Source organism: Platichthys flesus, chromosome 2 (assembly GCF_949316205.1).
Source record: "Platichthys flesus chromosome 2, fPlaFle2.1, whole genome shotgun sequence".
NCBI classification, from domain to species: Eukaryota; Metazoa; Chordata; class Actinopteri; order Pleuronectiformes; family Pleuronectidae; genus Platichthys; species Platichthys flesus.
The window spans coordinates 1,039,576-1,059,375 of record NC_084946.1 but is presented as its reverse complement, the minus strand read 5'-3'; the positions used below and the strand labels follow the sequence as shown (position 1 = coordinate 1,059,375).

The 19,800-nt window shown below is 41.2% G+C and overlaps 2 protein-coding genes across 3 annotated transcripts; one reads left to right on the top strand and one right to left on the bottom strand.

Annotated features, from left to right (window-relative positions):
- The first annotated feature begins 1,256 nt into the window (after positions 1–1,256).
- Positions 1,257–9,359, top strand: ldlrad2 (low density lipoprotein receptor class A domain containing 2). The gene is made up of 5 exons (XM_062399834.1): positions 1,257–1,372; positions 2,996–3,481; positions 4,617–4,766; positions 5,013–5,153; positions 6,586–9,359. Exons 1-5 carry the CDS (start codon positions 1,282–1,284, stop codon positions 6,888–6,890), a joined length of 1,173 nt encoding a protein of 390 aa, XP_062255818.1. The 5' UTR covers positions 1,257–1,281; the 3' UTR covers positions 6,891–9,359.
- Positions 9,360–15,566: 6,207 nt separating this feature from the next.
- On the bottom strand, positions 15,567–16,821 carry LOC133974785 (G0/G1 switch protein 2-like). 2 transcript variants are annotated; one of them, XM_062412533.1, is made up of 2 exons: positions 16,741–16,821; positions 15,567–16,347 (listed from the first exon to the last, which is right to left on the bottom strand). In XM_062412533.1, exon 2 carries the CDS (start codon positions 16,337–16,339, stop codon positions 15,965–15,967), a length of 375 nt encoding a protein of 124 aa, XP_062268517.1. In that variant the 5' UTR covers positions 16,340–16,347; positions 16,741–16,821; the 3' UTR covers positions 15,567–15,964. The 2 variants fall into 2 exon arrangements, with proteins under 2 accessions (XP_062268517.1, XP_062268525.1); XM_062412541.1 differs by having other exon boundaries at positions 15,567–16,344; positions 16,741–16,801.
- Between the last annotated feature and the right edge of the window lie 2,979 nt (positions 16,822–19,800).

Below are 19,800 nucleotides of genomic sequence, written 5' to 3'. Positions count from 1 at the left end.
TGTATTTAACCATATCAGACTGACACAGTCATTCATAGTTGTCACGGGTGCTGATTTATTTCACAGCAGCAATATTCATACATTCAAAGTTTGAAATAAATCATCAATAAATTAAAGGGGACATATTATGCCCAATTTTATCACAGTTGATATGGTTCGTTGGGGTCTTAATGAAATGTCTGTAACATTTTTTGGTTAAAATACCACAAGGATAATTTAAAACAGCACCCTTTTTACCCTGTCTAAAACAGCCCTCCTCAGATTGACCTGTTTTGAGTAAAAACAAGGGTACAATGCAGCCGGAGACGGGGGTCCTGGAGTCGCATCAGAACACGAGACCCATCAGAACGCATCAAACAGCCGGCGCCTGTCTATTTTATAGCAGTAGATCTTGGTTCTTCCTCCTCGAAAGTGCGCAGGCGTAGGCCATCCTCTTGGTATTGGAATAAGGAAGTGACAAGGAGACACTCCCAAGGCCTTGACACAGCTGATGGCATGTGGGCCAATGGTGTTGACAATTGGAGAAAAGATTATTGTGTTCTTGCTATATCAAAACAATGTTATGTTTGTACAGATATTCAAAAAATTTTTACCAAAACAACGAAACAAAACTTTGACGCAGACACATTCTAATTTTAAAGATTAAACACTTGGAATGAAAAGGTTATTATTAATCATTTGCGAGAAGGCCTAATTTGGCTCAAACTGCTTCTTTATTCATTTAGAGTTGAGTCAGACAGAGAATATAGCTAAAATATTGAAATCCTGACACTCAAAACAGCTGTTTTCTATTTATACCTGCTGCTTTGCCATGTAGACTGACTGTGCCGTCAATTCTGGTCGTTATCCCATTCGAAGAACTCTAGCGTATAGTTTCCGACATAGAGGAACCACAACAAATCGCGGGAGTTGTTTTTTTCCAGATTTTTTGGGACAGTAGACATGCCAGATACCCAAATTAACGTGTAGAAGCACTACAAAAGTGGAATTTTCATAATATGTCCCCTTTAATTAATTATTTAAATATAATCAGCCTTCTAGGATTATAATTATAAATATATGAATGAGTTGAGGACGTTTACGCGGGCAAACTTATTTTTGTCCCTCGCAGGCTCGACGACTGCTTGGACGGGTGTCGTCATGAATAGGAGGGGACAGTGTGGGGAGGTTCAGCGGGTCTGAGAGGCAGCGGACAGAGGCAGTGAATGATGGAGAGCAGAGCTAAGGGGGGGAGATGATCCGGTCACTGTGATGTCCTGTCAGTGAATCTGAGTCTGCTGGATGATGGAGCTGGAGAATTGTTGGCAGCGTGTCATCAGGCTGCTCCTCCTGCTCAGCTTCATGACTCTGCACAGCTCGGCCATCGAGACCGGTAAGACTGGAGCCACACTGTCATCACGCTCCTGTCCCAGCACGGAGCTCTGAGTGGAGCGGAAAGAGACGCACACTTGTCTGGGTTGCTCTCTTTGGTTGGCATGTGGGATGGCAGCGGAGAGTAGTGGCGGTGCTACACTAACAGATCTGGAAAGTTTGCCTGCTTTCTCTCCATCTAGATTTATGATATGTTCATGTGTGTTCACCTCAATCTGCCACTGAGAGCTTCACTCTCAAAGAGCAAAGAACATTGCCCTCTTGTCAAACCATAATATAGGGACGAATAAGCCTCTCCCTCGTCTTCACTGTAGTTTGTTTATGTTGAGCTATACTTTTTACTGGAGAAGCTCACTTGCATTAAACATTGTGGGAAATAGTGCAAAGAAATTAGGTGTATTGATAGAATGGAATTTATATGGTTTTTCATTTTTGAATGTGAAGTATTTGAATCCCTGGACAAATGCAAGATAGTGATTTATTAGTCCATGCAACATTTCTAAATTATTCAGTATATATACCTATCATGATATATATATCAATATTGTTAGTTGAAATTGCAAACGCTGTGGTTCATGGTTTTTGTAGATGAATTCCCCCTCCTGGTGTAAATCCGTTTGTTCATCTTAACCACTGCACTCATGTACTTTGTTTGCAGACTGGATACGTTTCAGTGTAAAGGGATTGCTGTGTTATAAGGACACATGGATGGGAAGTGAGGTTGCTTCCCCATTCCATACAATACTGTCTCAGAGACATTTCTCACTACATTGTGTCCCTCAGGACATTGAACCCCACTCACCCTCTGAATCTTCTCCCTGAAATGGACTCCATTTACAGTCATAGTGTTTAAAAAGACTCAAATTATCAGCCTGTTAAAAAAAAGTTTACTGGGGACTTGGTGTCCTCTGGTCCTCCATGTTTTGAACAATGTATCTGTGGCTTTGTATTTACTTGTTTGGTGAAGCTGCTTCCCACCAACAGGGGCTCCCAGGCTTGGGAACATTCCTGGAGGTCAGTGCAGGAGGACCTCTTTGTCTCCCAGGGTAACAGAGCTAATAAACTCCAGGGGTGGTTGTAAATTTTCTCATTATTTGGCCTGCAGCCCAGAGGCAGGGGGCACTGGGTGGCTGGGTGTGGGCTGCTGAAGCCAGATCTGCCCACCCATCTGTCTGAGGATGAGCAGTGAGCTACTTCTCAAACTATCAACAACACTGATGGCATGGCTGATGTAGGTTTACACTTATGTGTACATGTTTTTACCGTGCATCTATATGTACTCAAGAAAAAAATAACTCACTGAAAAAATAACTCTCAGCTTGTTCTTTAACATCACTGGAATTTTTCATTTAGCTTCCCTCTTTGTCCACACATCGCAGCTTCGTGGAGATTCTCAATCAGGGTATATGACGCTCCACTCATCCCATTTTGCCCCTGATTTTCTACCTTCAGCAGTAATATAACTAGATTTATAAACCGTTTGTTTTCTTACCAATAAATGTACACAATCAACAGAATAAAAAAATCCCAATTATACACAGTTGTCTATTTGCAGTTTGATTCATATCATTGTTGAACAGCGACATGTATCTATTTCCTCTGAGAGTTGTGTTTTCCTCTGCAGTAAATGTGGTGGACTTCTGTGGCCAGATGATCCGAGGTGACGGCATGATCGTGAACTCGCATCAGGAATCCAAGAAGTACTACTTTGTAACCATGGGGACTGACTGCCACCTCACCATGCAGGCCATCTCTCCTAAAGACAAAGTCCAGTTCCACTTCCGTTTCTTCCTGGTCTACAGTTTGCTGCGAGTGGCCCCTATGAGCCCAGCCCCTCTCTTCCCAGAGTCCCCTCGTGACCCTATAGCCCTCAACCCGAGACTGGAGCCCACCTCTGGTGAAAACCTGGGGGATCCGTGTCATGCTGGCTCATACATTCAGTTTTATGATGGGAGGGACAGGAGTTCACCTTCCCTAGGGCCACCTCTTTGTGGGAAGAGCCCACCCAGGCCAGTGCTGTCAACAGGAAACTACTTGACCCTAAGGCTGGTGACCCGGGGAACTCAGCCCAGAGTCGATTTTGTGGGAGACTTCACCTCCTTCAGACTTGGTAAGTAAGATGCAGACTTGGTTAAAGGACAGCTGTTTCCTACATCTGACCATCTGTCCACCTGCCAGTGGCCTGTTTTTAGAATTTGTTTATTGGGAAATTTTAGATGACTCTGTGTCAATGAACCAATACAAGGGTAGGATTGAAATGTTTAAAATATTGGTATAAAATGAGCCTGCTACTCTCACGTAATTACAACCAATTTCTGTCACTAAGATTCTGGAAAAGCGACGTATAAGATCAGTGTAGGACAAAAGGTGATTTTAAATGTGTTTTAGGAAAAACCCTAGACATGGCTTCCAAGTGGAGTTCAGGTTAAGGGTGGTGCAGCAGGCAGAGGCAGGATGAAAGGTTAATTAATTCCGCTGTAGAGATCATGTGTTTTTGTCTACAGCACGTCTCCGCTTTGCTCTGTCCTCTACATGTGTGGCTGAATTTTTTCATCCAAAAGTATACTTTTTCTTCTTTTTATGATCAATACAATTTTATTTGTATAGCCCATATTCACAAAATGCCATTTTTCTTATAGAGTTTAACCAGGCATGACATCCTTTTCCTTTACTCTCAACAAGTGTAAGGAAAAACAACCCCCAAAAAAACATTAACAAGGGAATAAGATCACCATGTGAGGGATCCCTCTCCCAGGATGGACAGAGGTGCAAGAGATGTCAGCAAAATAATATTAATTACAGCATCGATATACAAAAGAATTTATATCATGCAGTCTTGTAGTAATCATAGTCCATGGTCAGCTGCCACCACGATCAGCCGCCACCATGATCAGTATCGACCACACTTTTTGGCATCTGCTATTTGTTAGAAATATCATCAACGCCACCAGCCCATGTAGGTCAGTGTTTTTTTATTTTTATGAATGTTACATTATAATAGTGTCAGTGATTCAATGTATCATCTCAGCAGCTTGTTTTCATGTTTCTGCTGTTTTTATACTTTTTAGAACACGGTCTCTGAGAAATGTTTGTTTCATTAATGACAGATAAACAATTCCACGCAGGAAAGTATATCATAGCCCAACCAGGATTATTGTGGTGCTGCTGTCCAGCCGTCATCTGAGGTAAACGCATGCAGGTCCTTCCTCTTTTGCGGATTCCTTGATTGCCATCTTCCTCCTCAGGTTTCAACCAATCAGAGTGCAGCAGTGACCCCTACTTCACCTGCAGGAATGGCAAGTGTATCCCTCTCAGCCTGGTGTGTGATGATAAAGGCATTGACAACTGTGGGGATGGAAGTGACCTAGAGGAAAAGTTAACCACTGGCTGCAGAGGTAGGTGATGAGGTGGCACTTGTAATGCTGGCTTTTAAAGACATGCTTCCTAAAGTCATTACCCCCTGATCAAGCAGCACTCTCAAAACCTCACCCTCAATCCTTCAAAACAAATGTTCATAATTTCAGTAATTTCAGGAAATTCTGGGATTCTGAATTGTCATAACATATTAAAGGGAGTACTTTTTGTGGTCTTGATTACTTTGGGTACCATTTAATAGTTGACACAAGTTTGTCCTTCATCAGCAGGTCAGTTACTACCTCCTGAACCTCCACCACCGATAGCCACACCACCCCCATCTTTTGGGAATCCACCCACAGTGCCACTTCCCACACATATGAACTGTGACATTCCAGACAGCGCTCCCAGCCATGAGTCAGTAAAAGGTGAGTGACCAAAGTATTACAATAAATCTTTGTTATATTCAGCTTTCAGGAAAATCTCCCATTCCAGACTAGATTGACTCACTGTGTATGCAGTCAGTTGGTTGGTCAGCAAAATAACTATATGCAAAGTAGCCTGGTGACTGGTTATAAGACGGATGGAGGTGGCTATTGAGTTTTTAATTTCAGCTGGTAAACCAATGGGTCTTGAAGGACTCTCAAAGCAAAAAGCAGCTTTTTGAGTTATTTGTCTCTATCCCAGCGTCAGAGGTGCAAACAGAGACTGTCTGGGCCAGGTCGCCATCTTCTGGCGGCTTTTAAGACCCAGCTGGTCTGAGAAAACAGCCATTATTCTTTTGAGACAACAGAGAGTGGGGGATTCACATTTGCCTGCTGTGCAACATGGCAGCTGTTTATTAGCTGAGATACATTTAAATAGACCCTTGTCTGCCCACAGGGAGGAACGATTGCATGGGTGAACCAACACACTGTTTAGCAACAACTTGTTTGACTGTGGCTCAATTAGTGAGTGGACAGGCAAAGAAGGCAATTGCTAGGGGCCCTGAACTGAGACGGGGTCCCTGAGAAATGTTGATTATGTTAGACAACAGCCACCACAATTTTGATACACAAATCTAATGCATCTGTATTTATATTTAAAACAGATAAACAGTAGAGAAAGTGGTATTTGGCTGATTGTGGAAGTTTTTTTTAAGGCTTTCATTCACACTTTCTGAAGTTGTAGAATAAGTTTATCTTGGCCCTTCTTGGAGCTGTTGCCTCACAACACAATTTTATGGTTCAAATCCCAGTTCATCCAGGGTCTTTCTGTGTTATTTTGTATATTCTCCCTATTTTTTTGTGGATTTTCTCCAGAATCGTTTGCTCCCTCAGCCTTAAAGAGATAGTTCCCCCAAAAATGAATATTCACTCATTATTAGGAACCTTTATGCCAATGGAGGGGTGGGTGTAGGATTTGAGTCCACAAACGACTTCTGGAGTTTCACAGGTTGAAGTAAATGGCGACTGATTCTTATAATGTAAAAAACAACAGAAAAAAACATACAATTTCTCCATACTGCTCCAGTGGTTTCAGCCCCGATGTTTACCAGTAAAACTCCATAAGTGTTTGTGAACTCAAACCCTTCACCCAACCCTCCATCGACATAGTGGTGAGTAGATAATGAGAGAATTTTCATTTTTGGGTGAACATTCCCTTTAAGAAATGCAGTTTAATTGAAGGATTTAAGTGTTTGTGAATGGCTGCTTGTCTTGTTGTCTTGTGAGCACTTTTAGACTGCCTCACACCATGTCTGTTGCACTCAGAACCAAGCTCATGGTTTCCTGCAGAAAATATAAATCTATAATTTTTTAACAGCTGAGCACTGTAGGTCTATGTTACAAGAAAACTGTATTGTATCTATTTTATCTCCAGACTCTCCATCCTCCCTGTCTCTGTTGATCCTCTACATCATCCTGGCTGTGGTAGCAGGTGGCTTGGTGCTGTGCTGGTGCTGCTGGTCACCTGGCTGGTTCCTGTGGCGTGTCAGCATCTGTCGCTTTTTACCCTGCTGCAACTTGGCCTGCGCCTCTTGCCAGATGTGTGCCCGCAGCTGCATCCACAGCAAGGAGCACCGACTGGCAAAAGTCACCCCACACACACCTGTCAATGGGATCCTGACTGGCACAGCAGCCACTGGCAACAATGCTGAGGAAAATGTTACCACAGCTGCTGTTTAGAGCAGAAGGACTGACATTGAATGCTGCGCTGTGATCAGTGGTGAACATTAACTGTTTGACATGACCAAGAATCCTTTCAGTGCAGAATGGACTCATATGATCCAGTGAGTCACACTGGAAAGAGCAGAGCTAAAGGGTATTGTTTAACCTGTGGTTTGTGTGCTTTAAATGAGATGATGCAGGTGATGAGACTTTTTTTGTTTATGTTGTTTTACGAAGGTAGAGCAGGGTACAGTGTGACTATGGATTGTATGAACGTATGAATGTATCTTACAAGAAAGGATTAAGAGTTCTTAGAATCACTTGAGAAGCATTTGTGTTCACAGCAGGCTTTACTTGGGTTGAACTGTTTCTCTTTAATATTATAGTGGAAGCACCATCAGTTTAAATGGACAGTTCACTGAAAGTGTTTGACTCCACAAAACACCTCGGGAGTCTCAGGGGTAAACAGTGTTGCAGCCAAATCCAATTCTTCAGTAATAATAAAAACAACAGAAAGAACATAAAATCCCACCATACTGCTCGTTTGCTGTCATCCAAGTATCTGAAAGCCAAGCCATTCATATCCAACTCGAATCAGCGGCATTTACACCACGTTTTTTGCCTAAATATCCGCTGAAAGCCTCATAAGACACCCGTTCACGTACGAACAAGCATACAGGAACATCGCAAACACTCTTGCCCAAGTGGTGGACTTGTTTTCTGGATTCCTCCACCCCTCTATCAACATAGTGGTTAGTAGATAATGAGTGAATTTTTCACTTTTTGGTAAACTAATCCTTTTAGAGACGGCTAATGAAGCTTGAGAAGTTCAGCCAGTTAAGCTTCTCCAGAACACACAATGGCGTGTATTAGGCTATCAGTGTGGACAGTTTCACATATATATTTATAGATTTTTTTTTTGTTTCTTCTAAATGTGTTTTTATGTTCTGTCTTAGAAGTAACAATTTTGGTAGACAATGAAACTACAGCTCCAGTGTACAACTTTGACCAAAGGTCTGCCATGGACACATGTTGAGGACACAGCCACAGAACAAAGTCAATTAACCACCTGGTGATAGCAGCTGTTCTCCGATGGAGAAATTCCTTCAACCACTTAACTCTCCTCCCAGCTGCCTGCTGCTGTTCGTCATACTGTACGCGCCAATGGGATGTCTGGACACTGGAGCACAAAGTCATCCAGTATCTAGCGGTCAACATGCTTAAGAGATGTACGTTGTGGTAAATAAGTATTATCTCCTGACAAGTGTGTGTGCATAAAACAACAAATTCAAAAGAAACATGCAAAACGACCTACTTAAATACAATTGAATTTTTAGTGCCAATCACAACATAGTTATTTGAAGGCACTTCACATAGTAAGATAGAGACCTCACAATATTATAGAAAACCAAACAGTTCAGTTTATAAGGCAGAACAGATTGCAGCCCAGTGTGATAAGATGATATTTTAACTTAAGGTTGTGAGGCTCAACAGGACACAGCACATTGCCCTCCTGATCTATACCCTCCACTCGTCGTTGAAGGCTCTCGATCAGATGTTGGGACCTGGTTGCATGGCTTTGCTCTTATTCAGACAAAAGATTATTAGTCAGGACAAACAGGAATGTTGAGCGATAAAGCCTGACTCACAGTCAGCGCCCCAGTTCATCCGGTGTTGCCTTTGTGAATAGGGGACATTGAGACATTGATACATACATAAACCACGAATTTGGAGATACTTTTGTTTGATTTACTCTGTTTAAGGCTACATATAGTGGTGTCTACATACTCTTATTGTATTTACTTGTTTTTGTTTATTATAAAACTGAAAAAACACACCATACTAAAATATGGGTAATTTATGTATTGTCCCGAAGTCAATCAAAATCTAAATATGTGGTTGACATCTTTCTATAGATTCTTCTGTTGTCTTCCTGACCTCATGTACAGTAAATACTAAGTAAAGTAAAGTAGTCACTGTACCCAGATTAATAGTCCATGGGAGGGGTGACTAGTTGATGTGTTCACCAGGCAAAATGTCTTTATGGAATCCTTGGAGTAGCTCCATAACCTTTCCTTGCCCCTGCCACACTGTGTGTTGTGTAACCACCTGCATTACTGTCTTTTTAGGTATTTTGAATTGTGCATGTTTAAGACACAGGGCCACATACGCTTAAACAAACCTTGTGTCTCCAGGTTGCTCCCCACTGAAAGCATGCAGACTTCATGCAGGCGTCATGATGTATCTCGCTCTGCTCAGACTGTACAATAATGCAGCTGCCTCCTAACACAATCAGACAACATACACACAGTAAAATATACATACCTTGAACTCTCACACACTCAGACATCCATGTGCGTCACTGTGGCGAAGGTCAACTCTCCAGCTGGATGTCCCTTCCAACTAAACTTTTCTCGCATTTGACTTTAAACTTACATTTTTTTATGGTTTCTACTGTTACAGGCTGATTTTATATTTTTTTTGTTAATAAACAGTGTAAATGTCAACATCTTTAAATCTCAAACAGTGTTTTATTGACAGAAATATCACACAGGCTGTAATACAACAATAATTAAATTAAAGGGATAGTGTGATGGAAATTAATCTTGAGATTTGAAATAATGAAATTCTCAGACCGGAGTTCCTTTTGAGTCTTTATAATAATAAGCTCTGCAGAGTTTACACAGCAAGCACGGGTGCTCAAAGTGGAATAACAACAACTGGCTGCTAGTTCACATAAGCCAGAACTTATACAAAGAGGCGTTACATGAGAGATGATATAAAAAAAAAAGGACATCAAAGACATCATCATCTATATCTTATCTGATGTGTTCGTCCGTCCCCGGTACCAGTTAGAAGAAAAACATCACCCTACTGTCCCTAGTACCAGTTAGAAGAAACACATAACCAAATAAGGGTTACAACCTGTCAGGTAGACAGTATCACAGCAGTGAGACAACTAGTAAGGGGATTTCCATTACCTTAGACCAGGGGTGGGCAAACTTTTGGACTCGCGGGCCACAATGGGTTCTAAAATTTGACAGAGGGGCCAGGCCAGGACCAGAAGGATGGAGTGTTTTTGTGAACTAATATCAATGACATGGAAAAATCATTACATGAAAGGATTTGGCCCTTAACAAGTAGCAAATAATTTATTTGCAAGGCGATTTAACAAAAACTTGCCTTCGGAGTAAGGCTTGCTAGTCTTTGCTATTTCGAATGCCACCAAAAAACTTGCCTTGGTAGTTGACTCTTGAATCGCAGTTTGTCGTGAAAAATGTTTTGCTGAGTCTGTAAATTAGCCGCGAACCTCTGAGCCATAGCCGCCCGTTCTTGCGTTGACTGCTCGCTAGCGTAGTTAGTATGCTTCGTAGCAAAGTGACGGCTGATGTTGTACTCCTTGAAAACTGAGACAGTTTCTCGGCATATCAGGCATTCAGCCTTCGATTGAAGTATTTTGTTGTCCACTCCGTGTTAAACACTCTGCACTCATTTTCCACTTTTCTTTTCTTTGATCCACTCATTTTACAGAAGGGCTCACTGGTCAAATTTAATTTAGCTGACTGTTTTATTCAAAGCAACTTACAATAAGTGCATTCAACCCGAGGCTACAAACCCAGAACAACAAAAAGCAAGAAAGTACAATTTCTTAAAAAATAAAGCAAAGCTAAAAAATGCTATAAGTAAGTGCCATTCAAGTGCTACTAAATTGTTAGTTTAAAAAAAACGTACTTTGCCCATGTCTACCTTAGACACTGTTCAGTGATATTTTCCATTAAACTCCCCCCTTTGATCATCAAAAAATATGCTAACTAACTTGAATAATAATCAAGAAAAATCATAATCAACATCAGTAACAAACATCAAATCATAGAAGAAAATCGCTGAGTATGCAATCCTACATACAGAGTCACTGGCGATGAGGCCACAATAGGTAGCCACTGCTGTTTTTGTGGAAAGAAAAAAAAAATTCATTTTACAATGACAATATAAGAAAATCAGGTCAAACAAAATCATCTTCACATTAACCATTATCAAAATGTAACATGGTTTATTGATTGGCAAAGGTAACTCATTAAAATGTAATAAAACGTTAAATGTCATTTTATAGTATATCTAAGGTTGAAAATATATCCAATAAAACCTTTTTAAAATTCAAGCCAGGAAGTAAAATTGATTAATCAATCAAACAATCAGATTTCCTTTGTATACCCCATATTCACAAATCACAATTCATCTCATAGGCCTTTAACATGGTGTAACATCTTCTGCCCTTAACCCTCATAAAGTGTAAGGAAGAAAACTACTCCAAAAACCTTTTTCACAGGGTAAAAAATAAGTAAAACCTTAGAGAGAGCCACATGTGAGGGATTCCTCACCCAGAACGGACAAAAGCTGTATGTATATATAATTAAGTATGCACAAACTTCACTAAGAAACACATAAGCAAGCTGGAGGGAGAAAATAACATAAAAAGAAAATTTAAAAATTAAATAGTAAAATAAAACTAAATTTGAGTATCATCATCAGAATCATCTGGGCTATCAGTGTCCAGGTAAGTAGGGATGGGGAATGAGTCAGGAACATAAGCAACAGAGGAGGGTATGGGCTGATATGACAACATAGTCTTAGTAAGACTTGCATTAACTATACGGGTGATGAGGCCACGAACGCAAGGAATTATACAACATCCGCAGAGGGCAAAGATACCAAGGAAGAGAGCAATTATAGCGACAAAAGAGATAAGCATGCCTTTCCAGTTATTGAAACATTTCTGCATGGACTGCCAATCTAATGGGTGGGCGACTCCGGAATTCTCTGTCCATTCTTTACTAGGGGATTCTAAGGCATTAATGGCTCTGGAGACAGAACCATCAGGTGCCGTGTTGTTAGGAATGTAGGTACAACAAGCGTCTCCGAACATGAAATATATGCCACCTCTTTCAGCAAACAATAAATCCAGTCCCATCCTGTTTTGCCAGGACACAAGGGAAGTGGGGGACAATTGGTCCGCAAGACCTTTGATAGCGTCAGTTGTGTGGTTAATGAAACATTGCTGATTGTAGTAAATATAATTAATCCATTCTTTGTTCTTCTGAACTTCAATAGAAGCACCAATGAACGGAATCAGTTGAACAATCTCACTAACAATTTCGTTACGAGCAGCGGCGGTTCTACATGGAATTGCGCCCTGGGCTAGACCCCCTACGAGCGCTATGCGCCACACGATGATGTCCGTCGAACGATGATCGCACATCATCACCGCGCTGCAGGATGATGTGCGCTGCAAGATGATGTGCGCCACAGGAGGATGTGCGCCGCAAGATGATGTATGCCATGCGCCGCAGGATGATGTGCGCGGCAGGATGATGTGCACTGCATGATGTGGTGGGCTGCACCATGAGGTGCGCCGCAGGATGAAGTGCGCCTCAGGATGATGTGCGCTGCAGGATGATGTGCGCCACAGGATAATGAGCGCTGCATGATGATGTGCTGCAGGATGATGTGCGCTGCACGATGATGTGCGGTGATGATGTGCGCCACAGGATGATATGCGCCAAACGATGAGGTGTACCACAGGATGATGTTCGCTGCAAGATGATGTGCGCCACAGGACGATGTACGCCAATGTGCGCCGCAGGGTGATGTGTGCCACAAGATGATGTGCGCCGCAGGATGATGTGCTCCGCACAGATGTGCGCAGAAGGAGGATGTGCGCTGCAGGACAAAGTGCGCCGCAGGATGATGTGCGCCGCAGGATGAAGTGCGCCACAGGACGATGTGCACCAAGATGATTTGCAGTGATGATGTGGGGCGCAGCATGATGATGTGCGGTGATGATGTGCGCCTCAGGATGAGGTGCGCTGCAGGATGAAGTGCGCCCCAGGATGATGTGTGCAGCAGGATGATACTGCAGGATGATGTGCGCCCCAGGATGATGTGCGGTGATGATGATATGCGCTGCAGGATCATGTGCCCCGCACGATGATGTGCGGTGATGATGATGTGCGGTGATGATGATATGCTCCAGTGTCGTGTATTCATTAGACTAAAACATGTTGGTATGTGTGCTTAAAAGATAATGACAGGCTTAGATTGATGATGCCTGCCTTTTGGACTCTTAGTCATTCTCAGAGAGTCCTCAAAACAGTTATCTTATTTACACCCTAACTTTTGGGTAAGACCTTGACCTAGGGAATTGTTTCTGACCAGCTGATGTATGGATTCAGAGGGAATGTTTTTGAGTAACTTATCTTCGTCCTCAGACACAAAAATGTGCTATGTATAGTCAGAAATCCCATGTGGGATGTGTTTAACCTGAAGTCATGGGTGGAACCAAACTCCCTATATATGTGTGCTTTCGACCACTGCAAGTCAGGTTTTCACTATTGGCTGTGTGTCTCCGGGTATCTAGATGCCCGTCCCGACCTGTAATTTCTTGTAATAAACTTTGTTACACTGAAAGTACTGGGTCCTCGGAATCCTTCCTTCATCATCAACAACTTCTACAACATCATCAACCTCTCGGCTGCATCAAATATACGATACCAGGATGACGTGCGCCGCACGATGATGTGCGATGATGATGCATGATGTGCAGTGATGCTGTCATTTGCCAGCCCCTCGGCACACAAAACACACTGAGGACGTTGCTCAGTCGTGCCAGTGACGGTGAAACCAAACTGCAAATAGCTCTCGTCATATTTGCAAAGCTTTGGCTTCTTCGCAACTGGCGCATCGGTTGCCTGACTTTTACGAATCAGAAACTTGTCCATTGTTTGCTGATACAGTGTGTGTGATGTTAATAAAGTTGTAATTGCAACGTTGTGGTCTTGTGAGTGTGTTTTGTATGTGTGGCTGGGAGCGACACACACAACACTGTTCAGGAAGCCACTGCAGAGGGGCGGCTCGTAAGAGCCGCGGGTTGCAGACCCCTGTCTACGGCGAAAGAGCGATTTGTTTACTGCTCCGCCGTTAAAGAGATGCGGATGTTAAAACATTGGGCGCGCCACACAGTTTGATAATTACTGCTCTATACAGTGGATCCCCCCCTTGTCCATTCCATCTGGGAGACCCAGAGGTGAACTGTCCCCCGCGCCCCCTCCCCTTCCCCTTTCTCACACAGCATCAAGCAGGGGTGCTGCAGTTGCAGGGAGCGCCAATTTGCCAATTCCACACACAGTGATATGATAGATAATAGAAAAACGCTTCGAGGGCCAGATGACTGACCTCTATGTACCGCCACTGACCTCTATGTACAAGTAAAACAGAGAAATTGATTTTAACTTATGCAGCATAACTGTGTGAATAATTACTGAGATAACAAAAACATAACTTTTATAACTTACAGGGTATGTATTGATATGTGTGGTTTATGATGTTAAGTTTAATAAATGCTGCACAATGTAAACACTGTTTCTTCTCTTTCTGAATTACATACTTTTTCTTCTGCTGGTTGAGAGTTCAGGAATAAATAAACAGTATAAAATAAAGTAGCCTTTATGTCGTAGGGGGTTTGTCCATCACTTCACTGACACAAGTCAATGCTTACATTTAGTTAAATATTCCAAACAAAAGATGACTTTTATTAAATGGGAAATGTTCTTGACTAGACCTAACACCGACGTTTTATGGATTTAAACAAACCTCATACAGAGGTTAGTTTGCTACACTTATATTTTCATCTGGATCAAAATACAACTGATCTTGCTCTTCATGACTCATGTGATTTTTATAAAGCCAAGCTCACAATTCAAAGCAGGATGTAATCAAATCCTGGTCTGCAACACTGTGCCGAGACTGATTCAGAGGCTGCTCCGTTGACACTGGGGAGGACTTGGCACAGAGTCAACAGCTTCACACTGTGTATGTTGCTTCTGGTTTCCAATGGCAACCTTTCAAGTCAAATCCCTGTTTCTATGAAAGATGAGCGGAATCCTTCCAAGCAGTTTTGTCACTTTGATTTTACTTTCTGTAACTAACCTATTGACCCTTAGTTAAATTGCTATGTTGTGGTACTGGAAGGTAAGGAATTTGCTCAAAGGAAACATTTTAATTCATGGTTCATTAATGTTATTTTTATGTTTTTAAGCTGAGCTAATATTGCATCAACTCTGTTAACTCATCTTTTTAGATGAAATAGATGTCAACAGGGTTAACCCGCCTGATTCAGTCTGTGTGAATAAATAACTACACACTACTAAACAGAAATAAAGAAACACTGACACTGTATTCAATCCCCCATTGAACTCCTTAAATATGTTTATTAAAAACACTTAAAAGGACCCAACAGCTGAAACTGCTATTCTGCCTTTTTATCCTGAAAGAACCTTAATTTTCCGGAAACAGTCACAAACACAAATGTAAGGTTCTCCTCTTTAGTCTGGTCACCCTCAAATTATTTTCAGACCAGAGTACTGTGTTGACTCAGGGCATTCGCCTTCCACTCTTGTGTGTTCATGTGTCAGGCGGCATTGTTCCATTGTCACACTGTGCTATCTCAGCCATGCTGCTGGATGTGTTAGTGGCTCAGCTGAGATGTGTTTCGATCCTATAAACTCTGTAATCAGCCACCAAAACAGACAGACAGACAGACAGACAGACAGACAGACAGACAGATAGACAGATAGATAGATAGATAGATAGATAGATAGATAGATAGATAGATAGATAGATAGATCTCAAACCACCAGATTGTACAAAATGACACCAGGTGATTTATTTAACATTTACAGCATTCATCTTTGAACATTCAATCTTAAAGTAAAAAAAATGAGGTTAAATAAATAAAGTGATCTTCGAAAGTTGCACATTTACAGTATTTTCATACAGCATAATATTTCCAACATTGTTCCTCTTTTAAGATGTATGTAGCTGTAGCAGCAGACACATCCACTAGACAATAGGTGGTGCTATACCGCAGTTTATGCTGCCTTCATTATTAATACATTACTAACCTATGACCACTGGATAGTAAACCTAATTCGTAAGCAGCACAGAGTGGCAGGTGGGTGTGTGTGTGTGTAGCTCATTGATGTGGCAGGAGAACTCTAATAAATATCTCAAGTCACTGGTGTTGACTCCTTTTGGCTTTAGGAAGCATGCAGCCGGTTTGCCATGCTTCGATGGCTGAGTCTGTGAGTCTTAGAGAATGTCATACTGAGGGTCGTTGCCCCATTTTTATGAGCCAGCTCCTCCTCCTCATTCTCCTCCGTACCTTCCTGGCCTCCCACATTGTTCTGTGACTCCGCCTTTACAGTTCTCTGCTCCCGGGCAAACATCTGGACCATTTCTGCATCCATCCACTGACCAGAGGAGAAGGGTTGACAAACAGTTTCAACCAACCCGATGATTGTCCCCAGTACAGCAAACATAGAGCCCAGCAGATAAACCTTCAAAAGACCCCGACTGGGTTTCTGTCCCAACATCTCTTTGGCAAAGGGGATCAGCTCCCGCATGGTTTCCATTCCTACTGCTTTAGATAAGACATAAGAGTGGGTCACAAATTGTGTGTAGACCTATTAACAATTTACACAAAAATAACGATCATCTAAAAAAAAGCATAGATACAATGGCAGAATTCTTTTACAACATAAAACTACCTAACATTAAAAAAATTATAATTTGTTCCTTTTGGCTCTGGGAACTTATTAGTAGAAATTTTTTTTTTTTGTTACCACATATCATACTAACTGAACAGCAACAAAGCAGCATCATTAAATGGATTTGCACAACAAATAAAATATAATTGACATTTCATTATAAATGCAAAAAATAATAAATTACCAACTAGAAAATACACTAAAGTAACATAAACCCAACAGCCTTACTAAGCATTACATACAGCATTTCCAAATTAATATCTTACTGTAATGAAGTCTGTTGTTTGTTGTAGGCAGGCGTATATCCTACTCCAGTTTGCTGCAGGAACGCACCTTCACTGGACTCTCTGGCAATTTATATATCCACTCTCTCCACCCACACTGTGACAGCTGCTGAATATTAATGTGTGGAGGAAGTACAGAAAGCCAGGCACTTTAACCCAGATATGTGTAGGCGTATAACTCAAGTTGAAGCATGTGCATGTAAGAGTTGTCATTGTCGATAAATTACTTGCTTACATCCATGGTCAACACATCTATAGTTCCTACCTAAATCAGTGACATTATTTCAGCCCTCTAATTGTTCATAGAACTAAAATTATAGCATCTATTCAAACTTAAATTTACCGAATATAGATGGCTGGATGGATATACCTTAATGATTCAAAATTGGGAAAATATTTCCCTAAGATGGTATGGGAAGGAAAAAGACAAAACAAAGACAAGCTCACTTTTCCATTATGCTAGAAATGTGTCAATGTTGTAAATGTTGTAATTTTATTAATATGTTCAGTTACACGTGGCATCTATTGCACTTCTGTCCGTCCTGGGAGAGGGATCCCTCACATGTGGCCCTCTCTGAGGTTTCTATGTTCTTTTTTTTTTTCATAGTTTTTCCTGACTCTTGTTGAGGGTTAAGGGCGGAGGATGTCACACTTTGTTAAGAGCTATCAGGCAAATTGTGTTTCACTAAAATGGGCTATATACGAAATTTGATTGATTGAATGATTGATCAGGATTCTAATGGTATGTTGTTATTTTGATGTAGTGTTCTAGTTGATATAGGCTCAAATACATGCAGGTGACCTCGTTCCATGTGAACTGTCACCAAATAAAGGGGAAAGGTTGTGTTAACCCTGCAGCATTCTTGTGCTGCAACACTGGCAATACTGGTGTGAGCAATGTTCAGAGTGTACGCCATACAACACACGTACCACTCATAATTGTGACTAAGAGCTGCGCAGGAAATGAAGGGATGTTCTGAATCACATCTTGTGCTGCTAACACTCCCCCTGACTGTGTGCCAGAGCAGACTTTGTGTTTAAATTCATTTGTCTTCAGTTTTTGTTGATCAAGAAGATGTTAAGATTTTAAAAGCTTTATGCTTAACTGTAATTGAAAAGATTTTTTCTAAAAGCAGTTGTTTTGTTTAGCTTTTTACCAAAACCTTTTAGTCATGCCTTAATGACATGGAACAGTCCAGTATACTCTGTTCATTCTGTGAGGATCCATAATGGACCACGATTGTTGACACCAGTGTAACTAATAATATGAAAGGACTGCTGGATGTATGCTAATGCCCGCTGAGTCATTTAAAATCGTTGAACATTTAAATCACCCAGAAACAACGAGATAATCTTCTGTGTTGGTCACACCTCTGTTTTTCTTGATCTGACCATCTTTATTTAAGTCTTTGGTGCTCATGAAACTTTAATTTGCAGAGTGATATATCTGTGTCAAATACTCTGAACAAATTACATCACTCATAGGAACCTGAAGAAACCTTCTATCGATTGTATTTGTACCCATTAAAAACTTTATTTGAATAAGTAACCCTACACGTAGTTCATCTGCCTAGATGTACAGTCACATCCCTGTGTCTGTGTCATTTCCTGCATCAGCTTGATGAACCAATTCACCCTTACTGTTGGGAAGTATTTTTTCCAGTGAGGCAGAATTAGTAAGTAAATAATCTTGTTTGATAAAAATCACAAGAACAACACCCAGGAAGCATTAAGTATATCTTAAATTCCCTCACACTTAGCATGTGAGCTTGCATTGTAGTATTCCACTTGGCAAATATTTATCTAATTATCTATACATCACATTCACATCAGTCACATTTGACATCAGCTGAATTTTACAGTAGTTACTTACATTCTACATTAGTCACATTCTACAGCTTTTTGTTTGGCTAGTTTTGGATCCAGTATATGACACACAGCTAGGCTACAGAATGGCAGAGGAACATTAGGACTTCACAAATAATTGATTACCTTAAGATATTGAAAAGAAGATTTTAATGAAATCTCGTCTTTCTCGCTGCAAATATTTGTACTTTCCTTTGTTATTAATCTCTGTCTGTTTTCCATTGTTCTCCAGAGATACATTCTGCCTTCAGGGCTGGAGTTAAGTCATGGGTGGAAGTCTGTTGCCTGTCAGGACTTAATTCATCATTCACTTATTCATGGTGAACCATATCAAATAATGTACAGGCTGATTTGTATGTTTGACGCATGTGGATGCTAGCATCAACTGCAATGTGTACACAGTATGGCTGCCAATCAGTATTGCAGCTATACTATTGGCTATCAGCCACTCCAGCCTCGGCTTCATGTCTCTGTTCCCAACAGTCTGTGTTGAAAGTCAGGAGGAGTCAGGCTGTTTCCAAGAGATAACTCACATTTACAGCACCCACCAGATACAATGCAGACTTGACTGTACTTGTCTGAAGTTGTATGTGCACAGTGGGTTATGTGAAAAATTGAGTCAGAGGACACACCCCGTAGAGAGTGGAGAGAAACTTAACATGAGAGTTCAGCTGGACCCCGAGGCTGCTATTTCTTTACATGCATCTGATGATCAGCAGGAGTTACCACACTTCCTGGCAAATCTTAAACACTGCCTTCAGGGCATATGTTGTGTCTGTGGAGGAATGAGTGAGTTTGACTGTGTGACAGGGTTTTCTGTGTTCTTTCAAAGATGGAATAGACCATAAAATTGTTGTATAATCCATTCTTACTTTTGTTAGTGTTGAGTCCTACAAGACCTACAGAAATGTATGTTACACTTTTAGACGACACCACCATTTATCAATCAATCAATCAATCAAATTTTATTTGTATAGCCCATATTCACAAATTACAATTCATCTCATAGGGCTTTAACAGGGTGTGACATCCTCTGTCCTTAACCCTCAGCAAGAGTAAGGAAAAAATAACAAAAAACCCTTTTAACAGGGTAAAAATATGTAGAAACCTCAGAGAGAGCCACATGTGAGGGATCCCTCTCCCAGGACGGACAGAAGTGCAATAGATGCCACGTGC

Coding starts and splice junctions, on each gene's coding strand:
- ldlrad2 (XM_062399834.1), top strand. CDS start 1,282: ATGATGGAGCTGGAGAATTGTTGGCAGCGTGTCATCAGGCTGCTCCTC. Junction 1,373..2,995: donor CAGCTCGGCCATCGAGACCG/GTAAGACTGGAG, acceptor TTTCCTCTGCAG/TAAATGTGGTGGACTTCTGT. Junction 4,767..5,012: donor GTTAACCACTGGCTGCAGAG/GTAGGTGATGAG, acceptor GTCCTTCATCAG/CAGGTCAGTTACTACCTCCT.
- LOC133974785 (XM_062412533.1), bottom strand. CDS start 16,339: ATGGAAACCATGCGGGAGCTGATCCCCTTTGCCAAAGAGATGTTGGGA.